Raw genomic sequence first — 22,084 nt, 5'->3', positions numbered from 1 at the left:
AGTCTTTTGAGTGGCCTGCTGAGACATTTTAGAGAGAGTTTGGACTCAGTGACTGCAAGACCAGGTAAGAGCTGGTTCCTTCTCTCGAGGGCACTTGTGAGCTAAATGGGTGTTTGCAAACATTAATAGCACTTGCATCGTCACCAGCAAATCAGCTTTTGAATCCATGTTTATTAATTGGAGTCAAATTTTACTATGTTCTGTGGCTGGAATCAAACCTATGTCTCCAGAGCATTCATCTCACCTCTGAATTTGTAGTCCAGTGTCATTAGTACTGTGTCACTGTTTTCCACTTACTTCTGTTTCCCTAATGTTGCAGATCTCCCCACCTACCACAGTCCATTTCTTGCTTTCAAACTTTGTTATTTCCAGACTTGACTATTGCAGTGCACCACTGGCTAATTTCCCATTCTCCAGCATATAAGCTGTTGCTCAATGGGTAACGCTGTCACTCGCACATCAGAAAATTATGGGTTCAAATTCCATTGCAGGAACTGAGCAGCAGATTTAGACTGACACACCTGTGTTGTGTTTAGAATGAGGTGTCAAACCGAGTCACTGTTTGCCCTCTCAGGTGACAGTAGATGATCCGTGCCACTTTTTGAAAATCAGCAATGTTCTTCCTCATATTCCTGTCAATACTTGACTCTAACCAACATGAGTGAAAAGAGACTGTCTGGCTGTTATGGCAAGTTTGTTGAGATCACACCAGAAGATAAACACAGGTTGGTTGTGTAGTGCTTACATTACTGAAGTAGTAATTTAGAGACTTTTGAGTAACCTGACTTTAAATCTCAACATAGCAACTGAGGAATTTTAAATTTAATTCATTTAATTTAGTTATCTAAATAAATCTGGAATAAAAGGTTTGAATCAATAATGATATCCATGTAAACTCTAGACTTATTACAACAACACGTCCAAGACTCCAAATGTCCTTTATAGAAGGGAATCTGCCATCCTTATCTGGTTGGTCTATACCTCAGCAATGTGGCTGACCCTTAACTGATCTCTAAAATAGACAAACAAGCTAGTAATTGTTTCAAACCACAATGAAAACATCTGATAAGAAAAAAACACAGTAGTTTACCTGGCATTGACCTGAGCACCAGGCATGAGAAAGGTAGACCTAACCCAGTCAGCCCTGCAAATTTCTCCTTGTTAATATCTGACAACTTGCTTCAAAATTGGAAGAGCTATCCAGTACTCTAGTGTACCTCAAGATGTAAGACCTTACACAAGGATCTTAAATTTTCAGAAGGAAAGTATAAGTGTAAACAAGGGGCAAGTTGACTGTAGTGGATGGTGGAGTACATTAAAAGATTTGATGGTAGACAAGCAAATTGTTAGTATTTAAAGAAATCTTTCAAAGTTTACAACAGTTATGCGTTCTATCAAATATAGGTGAAGATGAAGATTTGAATGATTAGTTTTTTTTTAACAACTCAAGGGAAATGTAGAACTCTGTTGCTGCAATTGGATTGGATTGAACAGAGGTGTGTAATCACATCTCTGAGCAGGTTGATTAAAATAACTAAAGGCATTTTGTGTCCAGGAGTAAAGATGTCTGCTCCACTTGTAAACAGCCCTGGTCAGACCCTGCACAGAGTATAGTATACAGTTCAGTCTCCTTATCTAAGGATGGGTATTCTTGCCATAGAAGGATTTCATTGGAGATTCACCAGATTAATCCCCTTGGATGGCAGTCTTGTTTTATGAGGAAACATTTAGGAAACTATGCCTGTATTCCCTAGATTTTCAAAGAAAGAGAGGTGATTATTTTGAAACTTATAAAATTCCTACCAGGCGTGACAGGTTAGATGTTTCCCTTAGCTAGTGACACTAGTTCCAGGGCACATTAGGAGGTAGGCCATTTAGGACTGAAATGAGGAGGAATTTCGGGTTCAGAATCTTTGGAATTCTCCATGCCAGAAAGCTGTGACAGCTCAATCATTGAGCATATTCAAGACAGAAGTTGCAAGGTTCTGGAGACCGAAGAATTAAGAGATATGGAGTACTATGGGCAAGTGGCATTGAAGATGAGCCATGATTGAAATGAAAGGAGGGCTAGGTTTGATGGAGGGCCTACTCTCATTTGGGCGTTCTTAACAGCCTGTCACAGTCATATTCATAGAATTGTGGCCTCCAGCCAAAGACCCAAAGTTGCCAGTCACCATCCCTGAGTATTTAGTGTTCCACTAGCAGAATAGGCTCACCAGAGACAGCACGACAGTGACCTTGGGGGGTCTTAAGCATTGGCTCTGGATCCCATAAATTCTCATGGTGTCAGGTCAAATATGATCAAGGAAATCTTCTGCTGATGACCATCGATTGGCTTTACTCAGCTGTTAAATTAGTACTGCTCCATTTTAAGCATCACTTGGAAGAAACACTGAAGGTAGCAAAGGCTCAGAATGTATTACGGTGTGGACATAAAACAAAAGAAATAAGGGCAGAATTAGGCCATTTAGCCCATCAAGTCTGCTCCACCATTTGATCATGGCTGATATGTTTCTCAGTCCTGTTCTCCTGCCATCTCCCTGTAACCTTCGATGCCCTTACCAATCAAGAATCTATCTATCTCTGTCTTAAATTCACTCAGTGACCTGGCCTCCACAGCCTTCTGCGGCAATGAGTTCCACAGATTCACCACCCTCTGGCTGAAGAAATTCCTTCTCATCTCAGTTATAAAGCCTTCACCCTGAGGCTGTGACCTCAGGTCCCATTCTCTCCTACTAGTGGAAGCATCATCTCCTCCACGTCCACACTATCCAGGCCTCTCAGTATTCTGTAAATTTCAATCAACCATCTCATCATTCTAAACTCCATCGAATACAAACCCAGAGTCCTCAACTGCTCGTCAAATGACAAGCAATGACATTGATGTCTATCACAGAGGCTGGCTAGGTAACATTACCCCTGAAGGACATAACTTCAGGTTCAGCCTGTAGAAGGTGGTGAGTGAACTATTCACATTTTCCTTTGAACCACAGTCTGAGGTCAAAGTGGTATGATGTATTCCCTCCCTGTGAGCTGCATCCAGGACTTCAATTACTGAGTGCAGTCATCTTCGGTCTCCAGACCAAAACTGTGCCATTGATAGTCCACAGTTTTCCAAAGCATGCAGGACTGATGCCAGTGAACAAACTGTCACTGTGTAACAGTGATTAGGTTGGCATCAGTGACATCTCACTCAGCTGCAAAGACAGTTTCGTGATTACCTTTTTCCTCAATGAGACATGTACTCAGCTACATTTCACAGCTTGCTGTGCAGTAGTTGGGCCACGAGGCTTGTCACTTTAAGAAGAAGAGAAGCATTTGGACATTTCCGTTAACAACAGGTTCAAGATTAAGTTCCACGGAAAACAATTGGCTGTGTTTTAACTTGCCAATTTGTCAGGGGGCCTGTTGAGGTTTTGTGACCATTTACTATAACTTACTAGTGTGGTAGTGGAATTTCATCACCCACTGGAGTGATATCAAGGTATTGTCAGTGTTTTTGTGTAGAAAACAACTTATCACCCAAACTATTATCCATCATTCCAAACATTATGGACCTATACTTAAACAAGTTTATACATCACAATAAGAAGTAATATCGCCTCTATTTAACTTTATACAATGTATATTAATGCATGCTATAATTTACACACTTTCATACAATGCTTGGGCATTAAAGAGATTAAAATATTAAAGTGGTATGCTGGCAGGGGTAATTGAGAAACTGATAGATCCGGAACGGGGAATATGTTGCATTATGTTTAGAAACATCTGTTGCAAAATGCAAGCAATAAAAAATTGCTTCTTGCTGTTGTGCACACAAGTGAATGTGTTTCTAAAGATTGCTATTCTCTATTGACAGCATGAAGTGTTGACTTAAAATTCCGTAGCTGGTGGTAAGTATCCATGAGGGAGGACAGTTATATTTGGATCAGAGTCATTGCGTAAGATTGAATAGGGGCCTTGTAGATCGAATTGTGTATTTCTAGACTTTGATCAGGTAGATAAATAAATCCAAAATCTTAGACAAGTAAATAAAATGGATATTTTAAAGTGCATTTAGTTGGTTGCAGGGTTAGATATATGTTACATAAGAGCTAGGAGCAGGCGTAAGCATTTCAACCCATCAAGCCTGCTCCACCATTTAATGAGATCATGGCTGATCTCACCTTGGCCTCAAATCCACATTCCTACCTGCTGTCCATAACCCTTTGTCCATTACTAATTAAAAATCTGTCTATCTCCTCCTCAAATTTACTCAATTCCCCAGCGTCCGCTGCATTCTGGGATAGTGAATGCCACAGATTCCATGACCTTTTGAGAGAAGTAATTTCTCCTCATCTCTTTTAAATCTGTTACCTTTTATTCTAGAACAATGATCTCACATGAGGAGATATTTGCCTTGTCAATCCCCCTTAGCATCTTATATATTTCAATTAAATCTCCTCTCATTCTTTCAAATTCCATCGTGTAATGGCCTAAACTGCTCAATTGCCCTTTGTAAGACAAACCCCTCATCTCTGGAATCAATCAAGTGAACCGCCTCCAAAGCAACTACATCCCTCTTCAAGTAAGGGGACCAAAACTATGCAGTACTGCAGGTGCAGTCTCACTAATGCCTTGTACAATTGAAACAACACTTACCTACATTTACACTCTCTTCCTTTAGCAATAAATACCAAAATTTAATTTGCCTTCCCTATTATCTGCTATATCTGCATACTTATTTTCTGCGATGTTCTGTGTGCACTGTTTCTAGTTAATCTGCTGGTAATAGTCTGCAATGCCATTTGTTAACACAAAGGACACTTATTTTTTGATCCTACCCCTTTGGGTTACAGGTAAATCATGCTACAAACGTTGACCCCATCTGACACTATAAAGAATACACAGTCCCATGACGGAGGCCAAAACCTGAGCCTCTGTGAAGCTCTGCACGAGCCATCAGCCTGGAAACAACAAACCCCTCACTCCTATAGACTTTGGTGGAAGTCTTTGGCTGAGTCTCATCACCCAGCAGCACTGCATTACCATAACGGTAGAAAGGACAGAAGAAATAGGAGATGACCTATGGGACTTCCTTATAAGTCAGGAATCTGTTTAAATCAATCTTGAATACGAACTAGCCTCCATGTCCTTCTCCGATAAAGAATGTCAAGTATTGACAACCCTCTTTGAAGAAATTCTTCCTTATCTCCATCTTAAATAGAAGACCCCTTAGTTGGAAAATGTGCCTCCCGGTTCCAGATTCTCCCATAAGATGAAACATTCGCTCGACATCGATCCCATCATCTAATGTCTCCTCAGATGACAAGCCCTTCATTTCCGGGATCATTCTTGTAAACCTTCTCTGGACCCTCTCCAGTGGCAGCTTGTCCATCCTTAGATACAAGGCCCAAAACTGCTCATGTTATTCCAAATGCAGTCTAACCAGAGCTTTAGCAGTACATCTCTGCTCTTGCATTCTAACCCTCTTGAAATGAATGCTAACATTGCATTTGGCTTTCTAACTGTCGACTGAACTTATGCATTAACCTTAAGAGAATCCTGAACTAGGACACCCAAGTTCCTTTGTGTTTCAGACTTCTGAAGGCTTTCCCATTTAGAAATAGTATGTGCCTCCCTTTTTCCTACCTCACACTTTCACACATTGTATTCAATCTGTCACTCCTTTGTCCACTCTGCTAGCCTGTCCAAGTCCTTCTGCAACCTCCCGGCCTTCCTCAATGCTACCTGCCCTTCACCTAACTTTTTGTCATCTACAAACTTAGCAACAATGCCCTCAGGTCCTTCATGCAGATTGTCAATGTATAATGTCAACAGTTGTTGTCTCAATACTGACTCCTGCAGAACTCCACTTTTCACCAGCCGCCATTCTGAAAAAGACCCCCCTAATCCCTACTCTCTGCTTTCTGCTAATCAGCCAATCCTCTATCCATGCCAGTACCTTACCCCGAATGCCATGGGCTCTTGTTTAGCAGCGCCTTTGTCAAAGACCTTATGGAAGTCCAAATAGATCACATCCACTGTTCTCGTGTGTCTAATTTGCTCTTTACTTGCTCAAAAAATTCGAACAGATTTGTCAGGCATGATCTCCCCTTGACGAAGTTATGCTGACTCAGCCCTGTTTTACCGTGCACTTCCAAGTCCTCTGTAATCTCATCCTTAATTATGGATTCTAAACTTTTACCAATGATTGAGGTCAAGCTAGCCAGCTTGTAATTTCCAGTCTTCTGCCTCCCTCCCTTCTTAAACAGAGGTTTACATAAGCCATTTTCCAGTCCTCTGGGACCCTCCCTGACTCGAGTGATTCCTGAAAGATCGCCATCAATGCCTGTACAATCTCTTCAGCTATCTGCTTCAGAACTCTGGGGTGTGGTCCATCTGGTCCGGGTTACTTACCCATTTTCAAACTTTTCAGCTTCCCCAGCACCTTTTCCTTAGTGATGGCCACTATACTCACCTCTGCCCCCTGACTCTTTTGAAGTTCTGGTATGCTGTGTCTTCCACTGTGAAAACTGATGCATAGTACCTGTTAGTTCCTATGCCATTGCTTTGTTCCCCATTATTACTTCTCCAGCCTCATTTCTCAGAGGTGCAGTGTTCACTCTTGCCTCTCTTTTGTCTTTTATATATCTAAAACAGCTTTTGCAATCTTTTATATATTGTTAGCTAGCTTACTGTCAAATTTCATTATCTTCCCTCATTGCTTTTGTTTAGTTATCCTGTACTGGTTTTTAAAGACTTCTCAATCCTCTGGCTTCTTGCTGATCTTCACCACGTTGTATGCCTTTTCTTTTGCTTTTATGCTTCTCCCTCATGCCTTTATGGTTACCTTTACTTAATTGTATTACCATTACATCTGATTCCACCTTCTCTTTCTCAAACAGCAGGGTGAATTCTATCATATTATGGCCACTGCCTCCAAGGGGTTCCTTCACCTTAAGCTCCCTAATCAAGTCTCCCTCATTACACAGCAGCAAATGCAGAATTGCCTGTTCCCTAGTGGGCTCTACCACAATCTTGTAGATATTCCACAAATTGATTTTGTTGAGATCTACTACCAAACTGATTTTACCAGTCCACCTGCATATTGAAGTCCCCCATGATTATTGCAGTAGTGCCTTTCTTACGTGCCTTTTCTATCTCCTGATTTATTTTCTGCCCCACATCCCAATTATTGCCTGGAGGCCTGTACATAACTCCAGCAGGGTCCTTTCTCCTTTACGGTTCCTAAACTCTACCTACACAGATTCTGTGCCTTCCGGCTCAATATCGCTTCATGCTCTTGATTTAATTTCATTTCTCACTAACAGGTAGCCCCACCCCCTCTGCCCATCTGTCTTTTCAATGTAATGTGTATTTTTGGGTATTTAATCCCCAGCCTTGATCCCCTTACTTCTGTGTGGTACCCACAACATCATACCTGCCAATTTCAATCTGCGCTATGAGCTCATTCACCTTGTTTTGTATACTGTGTGCATTTAGTTGCAACGCCCTCAGTCCTGCGTTGACTGCACCCTTCTCATAGCTTTCCTCTTATCTGCTGTGCCTGAAGTTACATTCCTGACCCTTTCTATATTTTCTATCCTATTATTTGTTCTGGAAACTTTAATAACCTCTGCTAGGCTCCCCTCCACCCCCCGCCCTTTACCTTTTTCCATAATTTTCCATGCAGCTGAACCCACCCCTGAATGATTTAGTTTGAAGCCCTGTCTGCAGCTGTAGTTACGCGGTTCGCCCAGGCCCAATTTTAAAAAAAAGAGTTAGTTATTTTGCTCCTGATATGTGAGTCATGCTTCCTCTGATATTCTCATTGAATTTCCAATCTGTTTCCCATCTGTGTCTATTCACCAACTCCATCTGTCTTCATTTCTTTAGTTTGTATGTGCAGTGTTTCAAAAGGACTGGTGTGAATAATCGATACTTGTGGTTTTGAAAACGCAAATGATCTTATACTCTTCCATAGTTCAGACGGTTACAGATTTAAATGTTGCTGTTCTGTCAGCAGTAAAGTGTGTGGAGATTGTGTGCTTGCGCTTGTTAATTGTCTGCTGGTGGAAGCAACAAAGAAAATACTTCTGTCTCTCCTACTTCTGCTGTGCCCCCCAAAACATTTGCTTGAATTTTCTGAAGGTGCATCGATAAATTTCCACATGAGTCTGTTAGAGAGGATTAAGACTTCTGGATGTGATGGTGAACTGCATTATAAACTAGTTGAATAATAAGAAGCAGATGGTGTGATGACTGGAAAACTGGGAAGCAGGAATTATATAGTTCTAGTAATCTGATATACTACTGTTTTATAATGTTATTTATAAAACATTTATGTAATATAAACAACAAATAAGGCTGGTCTAACAAGAACTTTGTCCTGACGACTCCTCCAGCTCTGTTTAATGGCTCCAAGTGCCTTCACTTGACTGGGAGATTAAATTTCAGTGCTGACATGACTGATGGGAATTTGTGTGGAATAATCTGATTACTTTATGAAAGTGTTAAATTCTGTCATCAAGTAATGAGTATGATGAGAATAGTATTCAATTTTAAGGACTAATTAAGCAAATGACATTAAAGGGCAGATGCATTGTAACCTAGGTAAGTGTAGGGTACATCAGAACAGGAAATTAAGAGTCCACAGTGCTGAGGTTTTCATTAGCAAAAGCAGGAAACGAATTGATTTTGAATATGGTTGTTGATTCTTTGGAAACCTCATCACCAAAATTAATGGGGGCCCAAGATTAATATCATAGAATCCCATGTGTGTGGAAGCATGCCATTCAGCCCATTGCCTCCACACTGACCCTCTGAAGAGCATCTCACCCAGACCCCATCCCAGTAACTCTGCATTTCCCATGGCTAATCCACCCTGCCTGCATGACCCTGGGCACTATGAGCAATTTAGCACATCCAGTCCACCTACCCTACACATCTTTGGACTGTGGGAAGAAACCGGAGCACCCGGCAGAAAGCCCGCAGACACTGGGAGAATGTGCAAACTCCACGCAGACAGTCGCCGGAGGGTGGAATCGAACCCCGGGTCGCTGGTGCTGTGAGGCAGCAGTGCTAACCACTGTGCCATCGTACCGCCCTACCAAGGGAATCCAATAGTATAAGTATAAACAAGTTACTTTAATTTTGTTGATCTGGGTGAAAACATTTGGAATTCTGTCCACTGTTTTGTTTCTCCTAAATGAATGGATGCATTTGGAAAAGGTTTTGAAAATGGTAACAAGATTAATTTCATGCAAGTTATGAGTACTTCCAATGGGCCTCTTCTTTTTTAGTCACCTTTCTTCCTTCCATCTCTCAAAATGCTGTGGCATGTTCACAATGCTGTGAGCAGAACATAAAGCCAGCATTGCATGTCTGATTGATGTAAAAGTCCCCTAATGTTCCCTCCCACTCATGATGGTTTCAGCAGTAGTTGGACTGAGCCAAGGGTGGAATCGGTGGATGTCAGGTCAGTGTTGAATAGCAAGCTGTGGTTTCGGAGTCTGATTCAACTTCAGACAATGACGATGGAGAAAGATAAAATTGCTGGTGAGGGCATAGTATTTCTGACAGGGGCCACAGATGATCCCAAACTAAACTTTGTGCAGATGGTCTGACAAAGCAGGAAATGGAGGCGTCAAGTCAGGTGGTAGACATTTACAGCTTGACCTTCTTAATATACGTGTGAAAAAACGTCTTGTGTCTGCAGAATCTGTCATCAGGGAATAACATGTGGAAAATAAAGAGGAGGGGACAAGGATTAATTCTTTGGGGACTTCAGAGCTCATGGTGCAGGAATAAAAAAGTAACTGTTGCTGGAGATATTCAGGCTATGATTAGATGGGAGGCGATGTTCTAGTGGTATCATCATGAGACTATTAATCCAGAGACTGGGTAATGGTCTGGGCATCTGTTTTCACATCCTACCATGGCAGATGTTAGAATTTGAATTCAATAAAAACCTGGAATTGAGACTGTATTGATGACCGTGAAACCTGAATGACTGTCAGAAAAACCCATCTGGGGCGCGAATGTCTGTCCAGGAAGGAAACTGGGCAATTAGGGATGAGCAATAAATGTTGCGATACCCACATCCTGTGAATAAATTTTTAAAAAAGGTAAAAGTGGAAGCTCCATTAGTTGGAGTAATAAACTGAATGGTCTGTAGGAGAGTGGTGTAGTCAGTGTTGCAGAGATTGGGGATGCGGGGGAAAGGTTTATCAAGATCAGTTGGTCAGTTTGTCATCTGTGAGTTGGATCTTGTAGCAGGACAGAACATGAGCAAGGACTTGGAAAAGAGAGGTTGGAAGTTGAATTATAAATTGTAATAACTGAGGGGCCATAGGTGGATTCCTTGAAAGGGTGGTGGTAGTGATGGTTGCAGTTTTGAAAATGTGGAGGATCCGTGCCTGAGGAATTGGGATTTATTTCAAAATCTGTGAGAATCGTTGGAAAGGAGGGAAATTGAATGGCCAACAGTTTAGTAGGAATGAGATCAAGGGTTCAATAAATGAGCTTCATGGAAAATTGAGCTCAGAGAAAGTGTGAAGGTGGATAGTCAACAAATTGAGAAAGGTGTGAATTCAGGATTAGGGCAGGTGATGTCTTTTGGGCAATTTATTTTGTTTATTAAATAGCGCAATGGTTGGTTGAATGGATGGTTTTCATCTTTGTGTCCTGATGATGATCTCACATTTATTGGAGTAAAGGATCAAGGAGTGGGGAATGGAAAGCAGGGGACAGTCTTAAAGAGACGATCAAAGTGGAACAAAGAAGCTGGGAATTATTTTTTCTACCCAGAAGTCTCCCAGATTTGAGAGTAATTTTGGCAGAGGAAATTGAAGACAGAGAGTGAGATTCAGACAGATGTAGAGAAAGATGTATCTGCCAGGTATACGTAAGTTTTATCTCTTCTCCTGGACCACACCCTGAATGTAAAGGAACAGGAATGGATTTTGTACCAGGGAGAGAAACCACTGTGGGAGAGATTAAAGGTTTTATTGGGGACATAAGCATCAAAGGTGGAGAACACAAAATAGTTGAGCTGATTAGCAGCTGTAGCAGTATCATTCTGAATGAAGGGCCAAATTGTCTGAAAGCCAGTTGACTGTCAGAGGATCCCAACCAGTGATGGTTTTCTTATATTATGCTGTCTAAGAATTTACAATACCATCCATACACACTTAGCTCATTGTATGCTAGACTAAAAATGGGTCATGCACTTTCCTGCAATGTCAGAACACATATCGATGAGGACAAATAAACACCACTGTTTCAATTTAATGTAACAAAAATGTTGGAACAGAATTTAGAAATGCGTCTTAAAGAAAAAAGATAAATTAAACTTTCAAGCTCACTGTCATATATTATTCAGAAACCAACAAGTTCTGAGCTTTTCATAACTCCAGTTAGAACTCTCACAACCTAACTTTACTTCATCCTCCCTCTTTCCAGATCTGCATTTCTAAAAAAATTTACCAACTTCTTATCCAGTCCAGCATTTTACTCTGGCATGTCAAACCTTCTACTTTATTTAGCAACCTTAATATCAAGCCTTCTTAGAGGGGTTCTGAAATAAACTATATTAGTATAACATTCCTCAGTTGGCTTAATCTTAATACCCTCAAAGGCAATGAGAAGTATTACAGATATGAAGATTATAAGTTATACTTTGAAGCTGTTTGTTTAAACTATGATTAAGTGGAGTAATGAATGGGAATAATGTGACCTGCTCCAAATCCTGCTTGACAACAAACCTGGCTGGTTCAGTTACTCTGGATACAGAAAGGCTGCTCCATTGTAACCTCAGGGTTCCTATATCTGCTTTAATTGCAGTCAAATGCTCCTGTCCCTGATCATGGACTAAATTACAAATGCTTAAGGAACGTGACTACCTCCTAGAACACAGTATCCAGGTAACTTCCTCCCTTCTACTGCTTCCAAGCTCAGCCTCTAACTCATCAGCTCAGAGCTGAACACAATTTTTCAAGTTCCAGAAACTTGGTGCTGTGTGGTTGCTATGGACCACCCAGCTGACCCTCATGCTACAGCAGCAATGTGTATAGAGCTGCTGCTCTACGAGTTTTGTCTCTAGGCACCTTGGACCTCCTTGAATGTATCCCATCTGCACAGTGGATCTTTGTTTTTCAATACATTCCTCCGGAGCAGTACCTCCATTTCAAACTCCCCTTGCTTGTTCATTGAATCAATTACCTTTGATGATTTTTTCAAATAACTCCTTCCTACCACTCATTTTTGTCATCTGGAAGACTAGTTGTGATAACCTTTCATTCTTGAGTTTTACCAGCTTTCTGTCTTCCTCTTGGCCTTCCTTTTAACTTGTTCGCATGGTACGAATTGTGGGGGAAAAAAAGCAAAAAAACTGAGGATGGTGGTTTCTATTTTGCGATTGTAGAGTCATTCATCACAGAAACAGACCCATGGGTCCAACCAGTCCATACTGACCATAATCCCAAACTAAACGGATCCCACCTGCCTCCTTCTGGCCCGTATCCCTCCAAAGCTTTCCTATTCATGTACTTATCCAAATGTCTTTTAAACGTTGGAACTGTACCGGCATCTGCCACTTCCTCTGGATGTTCATTCCGTACACAAACCACTCTCTGTGTAGAAAAGAAAGGCGCTCATGTCTTTTTTAAAATCTGTCTCCTCTCACCTTAAAAATATGACCCTTAGTCTTGAAATCCCCTGCCCTAGGGAAAAGACACCTGCCATTCGTAGAGTCATAGAGTAATAAAGAATGGCAACAGGCCCCTTCAGTGAGTGTGTTCAGAACCCTCTATCTCACCCAAACTGGTCCATGCTGACCATGGTGCCCGCTGAGCTAGTTCCAATTGCCTGCATTTCGTCCATATCCCTCTGAACCCTTCCCATCCATGTACCTATCCAAATGTTTTTTAAATGTTGCTATTGTACCTGCCTCAACCACTTTTTCTGGCAGCCCATTCCATATACGCACCACTGTCTGTGTGAAGAAGACCCCCCTCAGATCCTCCTTAAGCCTTTCCCCTCTCACCTTAAACCTATTCTGTCTAGTTTTCAATTCCCCATCCCTTGGAAAAAGACTGTATGTATGCATTCATCCTATCTATGCCCCTCATGATTTTATACACCTCAATAAGATCACCCCTCATTCTCCTACATTCCAAGGAATAAAGTCCTATCCTGGCTAGCCTCTCCCTATAACTCAGACCTACTACTCCTGGCAACATCCTCATAAATCTTCTTTGCACACTTTCCAGTTTAGCTATATTTTTCCTGTAATTGTGACCAAAACTGTACACAGTACTCCAAGTGTGGCTTCACCAACAACTTATACAACTGTAACGTAACGTCCCAACTCCTATACTCAATGCCCCGAACGATGAAGGCTAGCATGCTAAATGCCGCCATCTTCACCCTGTCTACCTGTGATGTCACTTTCAACAAACTATGTACTCGTACTCTTAGGTCCCTCTGTTCCACAACACCCCTCAGGAGCTTACCATTTACTGTATAAGTGCTACCTTATCTGTACCCCTCATGATTTTATAAACCTCTAAGATCATCCCTCTATCTCCTACAGTCCAGTGAGAAAAGCCCCAGCCTATCTGGCCTCTCCTTATAACTCAAACCCTCCATCCCCAGCAACATCCTGGTAAATCTCTTTTGAACCCTCTCCAATTTAATAATATTCTTTCTACAAAGTTTCCCTTTCACACTTTCTCTCTGTAGATGCTCCCAGACCTGCTGAGTTTTTACAGCAATTTCTGATTTTGTTCATGGTATAAATTGTTGTATTGTTTCTATTTTAATTGCTGTATTCTACTATCTTAGTAATTGCTTATTTGGTTTACATATCTTATGCTTGGTTATAACTTTGTTTTGCATGTAAATTACGATAATTTTTTATTACTTTCTTTAATCCAACTATTTTTCAGTGGTACAGCCAAATTAAGTTATTTAGTTCATTGTTCTGAAGTGAGCCTTCTATGAAGTCATGTTTCTGTCCTGATTCTAATTGGAACCATTGCCAAACAATCTTAAATCTTAATGCATTCCAGTCCCTTTTACGTTTTTGCAATGATTACTTGTAATAACCATGTCTATATGCATATTCTGCTTTCTGCAAGTAAGATATACCAAGAAACAGTCTTTCATGTTTCCTCTGTGTTTTGTGTTCTATTTTCTTTTCCAATGGACACTCCCTGTTTGTGCTGTGAACCCTATATCATTCATTCACATCCTCTTCATCTTGTTAGATGAGGAGATGACATTTTCTTTCAGGCTCTTGAGAATGTGGAGCAGATCCTAGTTGTTAACCTTGCCTTATGAGCTCAGGCCAGATCTTCTTTTTTCCTAGCCTTGAGGTATTGTTTCAACTTTTTTTATTCCTGAGCATAACCAGTTTGCAGCAGTTTAACTCTGTGATTGCACAACTGCTGTTCAAACCTTGGGCTCCTGAATAAAGTTTGGAGAAGGTGACTGGAAAGTTTAGTCATATAGACTTGCAGATAGTACAGTAGAGACGACTATTCAACCCATTGAATTTGTGTTAGGTGTTTTGAAAAGCAGTCCAGTTACTCCCATTGTCATCCCATCAAAAAACGTAACCGTAGTCGAATTTAATATTTGCTTAACAAATTCATGCTTTTATTGTCATGGTTCTCCAAATGGATGTTAATTTTGTTCCAGATTATTGTTCCTGAAAGTTTCCCAACCACTAACATTAAACAGACTGTAGTCACCTTGCCAAATTTATCCTCCTTCCCTTTAGAATTCAGGACACAACATTTTTGTCCAGGTAACTTCTTTTGAATACAGCCAGCCTTCCTTGGTCCTTCTCATTATCTGTTTTCTATCTCATCCAGCACCTTACCTCTTTGCCACAGTTTCGGCAAACTCGTTTCCTACAACAAACAGCAATGCAAAGTATGTATTTAGCATCTCATATCTTCTGTCTTCAACTATAGATCTTTATCTTGGTGCCTAACTAACTGCACCATTCCTGAGAACGTCACCCTCCCTGTTACTTCTTTGTAGAAGAACTTTGCAAATAGAAACAAAGAAACATAGAAGATTGGAGCAGGAGGTGGTCATTGGGCCCTTCAAGCCTGTTTCGCCATTCATCATGATCATGGCTGATTGTCCAATTCAATAGCCTAATGCTGCTTTCTCCCCATAACCTTTGATCCTGTTCGCCCCAAGTGCTATATCTTGCTGCTTCTTGAATACATTCAATGTTTTGGCATCAACTACTTCCCATGGTAATGAATTCCACAGGCTCACCATTGTTTGGGTGAAGAAATATCTCCTGATCTCCATCCTAAATTGTCTTCCCTGAATCCTCAGACTGTGACCCCTGGTTCTGAACACACTCACCGTCAGGAACATCCTCCTTGCCTCTACCTTGTCTTGTCCTTTTAGGATTTTATAAGTCTCTGAGATCCGCCCTCATTTGTATTCTTATACTTCAACCAACAATCTATTTTTGTATTGTCTCTTTTCTCCTCCTATTTCCTCTATCTCTTACCTTCTGTACTTTTAAATTCAGGCTGATTCTCCCTTCTGTTATCAAGTTGTCTGTCATATGCCCCTTCTGCTTTATCCTATCTTCGCCTTGTCATTCCTTTGTCATACAGAGAGCTATGACTTTGCTTGTCCTCCTTTTCACTGTTGTGGGAATGCACCTTGACTAAATCCAAACCACCTCCAATTTAAAGAGTGCCTATTGCTCTTTTGCATTTCTGCTTGACATTTCCTTGATCTCATAGAAACATAGAAAATAGAGGTAAGCCATTCAGTGCTTTGTTCCTGCTCCGCCATTTAATATGATCATGGATCATCTCAGTATTCTGTCCCTGCTTTCTCTCCATACCCTTTAGTTTCAAGACCTCTATCTGACTCCTCCTTGAAAACATTCAATACTTGGCCTCGATGCCACTCTGGCAGAGAATTCCACAGGTTCACTACTCTCCAGATGAAGGAATTTCTCCGCATCTCAGTCTTAAATAGCCTACCCTGTATCTTTAGACAATGACCCCTGTTTCTGAATTCTCCAATTATCGGGAACATCTCTCCAGCATTTATATTGTCTATTTCTTTTAGAACTTTATATGTTTCTATGAGATTACCCCCTCACTCTTCTCAAATCTAGTGAATATAGCCCCAGCTGATTCAGTCTCTCTCTCATACATTAGTCCTGCCATCCCAGGAATCAGTCTGATTTCAAATTATCTGAGCCAGAAATCTTTGATTGATTAAATTATTTATTTTTCAGTTTAATATTTTTATTCCAGTTTACTGCTAGTCCTTTTCCATAGCTAATCTAAACCTAAAAGCTGTAAGACTACAATGACTATTTCTGAGGTGATCTTTGACTGTGACATTCTCTGTTAGACCCCCTTCATTCACTAGGTCTAGATCCAGCACGGCCTCCTTCCTCATCAGACAGGAAACGCTGATCAAGAAAATTCGCATGAGCAAACCAGAAATTCCCCCTTAACACAATTCCTACCTCATTCAATAGTGAGGTAAAAGAAAATGTCCTACGATCACCATTCTACAATTTTTGCATTTTCCATTAATTTGTCTGCTAACCTCTTCTAGCTTCTCATTGTTGAAAGCCTAAAAGTACACCAAGTGAATACCTCCTTTATTGTTAGTTACCTTCAACCAAATAGATTCTGCCTTTGACCTTCAAAGACTTTCCCTTGTTGTAGCACTATGATATTTTTTCTTGATCAAAATTTTCACCATTCCTGCCTTTTCTACCTTAGCCATCTTTCCTGACCGCCTTGTAGCCAGGAATATTATGGAGCCATTAATTCTTTTCTCTTTTAAAGTGAGGTCACTCTCATTGCTCCTGCACCATATTCTCAGGTGGCTATTTACACCTGCAGCTCATCTACTTTATTTGCCACGCATTTATAGGCAAGCATTCCACAACCAACTTCACTTCATTGTATTTCTGTACTCCCACCTAATTCTAACGTTTCGCAAACCTAACTTTCTCTCGCAGTGTTTGGTGCAACTTGTTTCTACTTAATAACGCTGTGCTTTATATCAAAATCCGGATTAAATTAGTTAGAAGCCTCCTCCACAGCACTTGGCATCTTTGTTTGCCAGGATCTTGGTACTAGTCCAGTTCTGTTGCAACCCATCCATTTGGAATCAGTCCTTCCATTTACAGAGGTGGTCCCAATGTCTCAAGAAGTTGAAGCCTTCCCACCTACACTGTGCCCCTAGCCATGCATTGACCTTCAACATCCTTATGTTTTTATTCTCTTTAGTTATGGCACTGGGAGTAATCCAGACTTTACTGCCATTGAGTTTCAAGCATGTTAACTTAATTTCCAGCTCTTGAAACTGCAGGAATTTAGAGTTCTTTTGCTCCACATTGTTGGTTCTGATATGGACCTTGACTCAAGGACTTGAACTTCTGCCTCTTTCCCTTGCCTCTGCAGCATGTTCTACAACCTTTCAGTCCTTTCTCCTGACATCAAAGAAAATTTTGTACTGCAGGTTTCATGTTGACAGGAGCATAACTGTTTGCCCCTTGAATTTCAATCCAGTAGTTTTAGTAGATTTGAGGGAAACAACAATGGGACACTGTAACCCTGTTTGATAGAATACTTTGAAAATATATCTTCGACATAGATCTTGGAGCGGATTAACATAGTCTACTCTGTGTCAGAATCCATTATCTGCATACGTTTTCTTCCTGAGCTCAGTTGTGCCCAAAGCCATGGATCTTAGTGAAGCACTTACATGGCTTGTTCTTGTTAGAAGGCACTGCCTTCAATATTGGAGGTGTGAGCTCAACCTTCTGTAAGGTCTTGATTACAACAATCTCTGTCACTTAGACCTCATCTCGTTGTACACTGTGTGGATGATAGCCGTTGCCATTTCAACTCAATATTCTTTAGCACAAACAAAGATTTGTGCCGTGTCTGTTGGTTTCAGTGGACTTTATCTCCAGCTGTACTATCATGTGAAACCTGAATCCATCTGGACTGAATTCCAAGTGCAGAGTTACCTGTCACTTGTTAAATTTCTGACTTGCCTATTTGCAGCATTTTACCATTCTAGCAAGACTTTATCTGCTCTTGGCAACAGCCACTCGACTAAGATTAGGAATAGCTCTTTGTTTCTGTTTACACATTGTGTTTTGGCACAGAGCACCTTCTTTTTCAAAACACGCAGATATGTTTAACAACAAAAAGTATGACAAGTTGAAAATGAAATTTTAAATGGATTGAGATGAAGCATTTGGAGAATATTTGGAAATTGAAACCAGCTGGTACTCAGACATCTGAAGATCCCATACAGGCCAGTGAAAACACGCAACTACACACCAAGTGTCAAATAAATATGTTTGTGGAGCCATCCTCGTTATTGTTTCATAAATTCAGAAATATGCATCAGCATTTCTACTGAACCATATTTGCAACTGGTTCCTTATTTGGAGTGACCTGGAGCCACATCCTTCAACTATAAGAAGATGTGGCTAATCCTTATTTCTAAGCAGGGAACAGTGACAAATTTCACTGAAATTTCTCTTCCTCTTGTACACAGTGATTCGATATTCAGCATCAAAGATTGTTATTGTTTGGAGACCCTCAAAATCCAGTCTGTGGGGAGGGGGCGCGAGCGGCATTAATATAGAATAATGGTTCTTGAAACGGGGTTGTGGGGGGCAAGGGTTGTCTGCAAAGGCATACCAAGTCCAGACCAGTATTATGAGAGAGTGACATTGAGGGAAGTATACATTGAAGAATGTTGAGAGTGATATGAAGATCACTAGATGTTAATAATCTGTAATTAAGTAACTGCTTTCTTAAGGGATTAATAAAACCTGCTCTATGTTTAGCAGTTTCCTACTATGAGTAATATATAGTGTTATAGTTCAGATGGTGGTCCATAGTTACTAATCCATTTACACGCAGGTCCTTCAAAAATGTTTGAGAAACACCAGAGAACTTATTGTGTATTGTGAACACCAGCTACAGGAGAGGAATGAAGGAGTGTAAGAAGAAAAACAGTTTTCAAGACATCTTTGTATTCACAATCTCAGTGAACCATGCCAATGTGTATAAATATAATGTAACTTTCTCAGCTTTGTAAAACTCATTCCAGTGTAAATCTGAAAATGCTGGGAAACTCCGGTCTGGCAGCTTCTGAGGAGAGAGAAACAGAATTATCATTTTGATCTCAAGAAACTCTTCTCCAGAACAAAACAAAGTCTCGAAAAGTTGACTCAATTTCTCTCTTCACGTATGTTGCCAGACTTGCTGAGTCTCTGTAGCATTTTCAGTTTTTGTTTCAGATTCCCATCATCTGCAGTAATTTGCTTTCATCCAGTGTAAATCAGATGTACAAGGTTGACAATGAACTGGATCTCATGGTGAACAATGCACTGGCTTGGAGGCATTGTGGCCTTTTGATTAGATTGAAGAGTTGTTACTATTGAAAAAGGAAGCATCGGTTAAGAAAATGTAACTCAATGCTATAATTCAATGTAGAAAGTGAACCGAAAGATGGGATGAACAGAGGAAAGGGAAGAAGTAAAAAGTAAGCATTTCACGAATTCAACAGCAATTGAAATCTGAAGGATTGTGATGTCATGCTAGAAAAGTAAATTTTTAGTGCCAGAGAGGTGGTTTAGCAGTAAATAAGACTTGTCACCAACAAAAATATTACTTGAACGGTCAAGCTCCAACGTTTTTACATCTAAGTTAGCTGATATATATCACATCAGTATAGCAACTTAACATTGTTCTGTGGGTTTCATTGTTGATCTATTGGTGTGGTGCCATTGTTCTGTGCCCTTTGCAGGAGTAACAAACTTACAGCAAGTTCCTGAATTCTTTAACTGCACATATGCAATCATTAGAAGTTGCTGTCTGATTTCCTCTTTAATAACAGTGCTGGCCTCACCATTACTTCTAAGGCAACGTTTTCTGTGTCTGGTCTTTTATGATCCTGATGTGATGTGTTTTGAACAGATAAAAACCCTCTGCAGAGCTTTGCATGTGATGTTCATCGTGACTCATTAATCTGGCCCCTCAGAGCTCATGAACTGACAGGGATGTTGCTGTTGTGGAAATATAACTCCTGTTTTGTATCTGCCAATGACTTATCCAGTGTATGACTTGATTCCGTTGTTTCACTGAATATGTTCAAGTTGAGTTTTTACATAGAGAACACTCTAATGCAATTTAACAGGGAAATAAAGTTATTATGATTACAATACAGTAAATGGACTAAAATGCTTACATCTGACATACTTGGAGTTTTCTCTGATGCATTGGCTAAAGGATATTCCATGTACATCAGCTGATAAGAATCACTGATAATGAATAAGGGATTATTAGGCTGAACAAGCCCATTGCTTTTAATGTCAGAATCCTGTCAATGGTGTGTAAAGGTATACCCCAAAACGTTAGTGCTCTGAACTTTTTGAACGAGGTAAGAAATACCCTGCAGAATAAAGATTGAGGTTAGTTTCAGTTTGGTATGACTTCTTGCATTTTCATTTATATCTGTTTTTTATTGCACATTGTCATATAGTCAGGTGTAGTTGAATCAGAGATAGTAGGAACTGCAGTTGCTGGAGAATCCGAGACAACAAGGTGTAGGGCTGGATGAACACAGCAGGCCAAGCAGCATCAGAGGAGCAGGAAGGCTGACGTTTCGGGCCCAGATCCTTCATCAGAAAAGGGGGAGGGGAAGGGGGTTCTGAAATAAATAGGGAGAGAGTGGGAGGCGGATAGAAGATGGATAGAGGAGAGGATAGGTGGAGAGGAAACAAACAGGCCGAAGAGGCGGGGATGGGGCCAGTAAAGGTGAGTGTAGGAGGGGAGTTAGGGAGGGGATAGGTCAGTCCAGGGAGGACGGACAGGTCAAGGGGGCAGCATGAGGTTAGTCGGTAGGAGATGGGGGTGCGGCTTGAGGTGGGAGGAGGGGATAGGTGGGAGGAAGAACAGGTTAGGGAGGCAGGGACGAGCTGGACTGGTTTTGAGATGCGATAGGGGGAGGGGAGATTTTGAAGCTTGTGAAATCCACATTGATACCATTGGGCTGCAGGGTTCCCAAGCGGAATATGAGTTTCTGTTCCTGCAACCTTCGGGTGGCATCGTTGTGGCACTGCAGGAGGCCCAGGATGGACATGTTGTCTGAGGAATGGGAGGGGGAGTTGAAATGGTTCGCGACTGGGAGGTGCAGTTGTTTATTGCGAACCGAGCGTAAGTGTTCTGCAAAGCGGTCCCCGAGCCTCCGCTTGGTTGCCCTGATGTAGAGGAAGCCACACCGGTCACAGCGGATGCAGTATACCACATTGGCAGATGTGCAGGTGAACATCTGCTTGATGTGGAAAGTCTTCTTGGGGCCTGGGATGGGGGTGAGGGAGGAGGTATGGGGGCAGGTGTAGCACCTCCTGCGATTGCAGGGAAAAGTGCCGGGTGTGGTGGAGCTGGAGGGGAGTGTGGAGCGGACAAGGGAGTCACGGAGAGAGTGGTCCCTCCGGAAAGCAGATAAGGGTGGGGAGGGAAAGATGTCTTTGGTGGTGGGGTCGGATTGCAGATGGCGGAAGTGTCGGAGGATGATGCGTTGGATCCGGAGGTTGGTGGGGTGGTACGTGAGGACGAGGGGGATTCTTTTTTGGTTCTTATTGCGTGGGCAGGGTGTGAGGGATGAGTTGCGGGAGATGTGGGAGACACGGTTGAGGGCGTTCTCGACGACTGAGTGGGGGCAGTTACGGTCCTTGAAAAATGAGGACAACTGAGATGTACGGGAGTGGAATGCCTCATCCTGGGAGCAGATGCGGCGGAGGCGAAGGAATTGGGAATAGGGGATAGCATTTTTGCAGGAAAGTGGGTGGGAGGAGGTGTATTCTAGGTAGCTGTGGGAGTCGGTGGGCTTGAAATGAATATCGGTTTCTAGGTGGTTGCCCGATATAGAGACAGAGAGATCCAGGAAGGGGAGAGAGGTGTTAGAGATGGTCCAGGTAAATCCCCCTCGTCCTCACGTACCACCCCATCAACCTCCGGATCCAACGCATCATCCTCCGACACTTCCGCCATCTGCAATC

General features: G+C 41.5%; 1 protein-coding gene across 7 annotated transcripts in view; it reads left to right on the top strand.

Annotated features, from left to right (window-relative positions):
• rad18 (RAD18 E3 ubiquitin protein ligase) overlaps positions 1-22,084 on the top strand; it is a 219,534-nt gene that overhangs the window by 96,785 nt on the left and 100,665 nt on the right. Inside the window, exon 8 of one of the 7 annotated variants that reach the window (XM_048606428.1) lies at positions 18,942-19,824. The exons of the other annotated variants lie outside the window; for them this stretch is intronic. Coding sequence (XP_048462385.1) covers positions 18,942-18,960 — 19 coding nt within the window. The 3' untranslated portion in view covers positions 18,961-19,824. Of the gene's footprint in view, positions 1-18,941; positions 19,825-22,084 lie in introns of those variants that run through there. 7 annotated transcript variants of the gene reach the window in all.

The sequence above is a fragment of the Rhincodon typus genome, chromosome 16 (assembly GCF_021869965.1).
Source record: "Rhincodon typus isolate 14 chromosome 16, sRhiTyp1.1, whole genome shotgun sequence".
Lineage (NCBI taxonomy): Eukaryota > Metazoa > Chordata > Chondrichthyes > Orectolobiformes > Rhincodontidae > Rhincodon > Rhincodon typus.
Note: the sequence above shows the minus strand (reverse complement) of the source record. Positions and strands in the feature narration are given on the sequence as shown.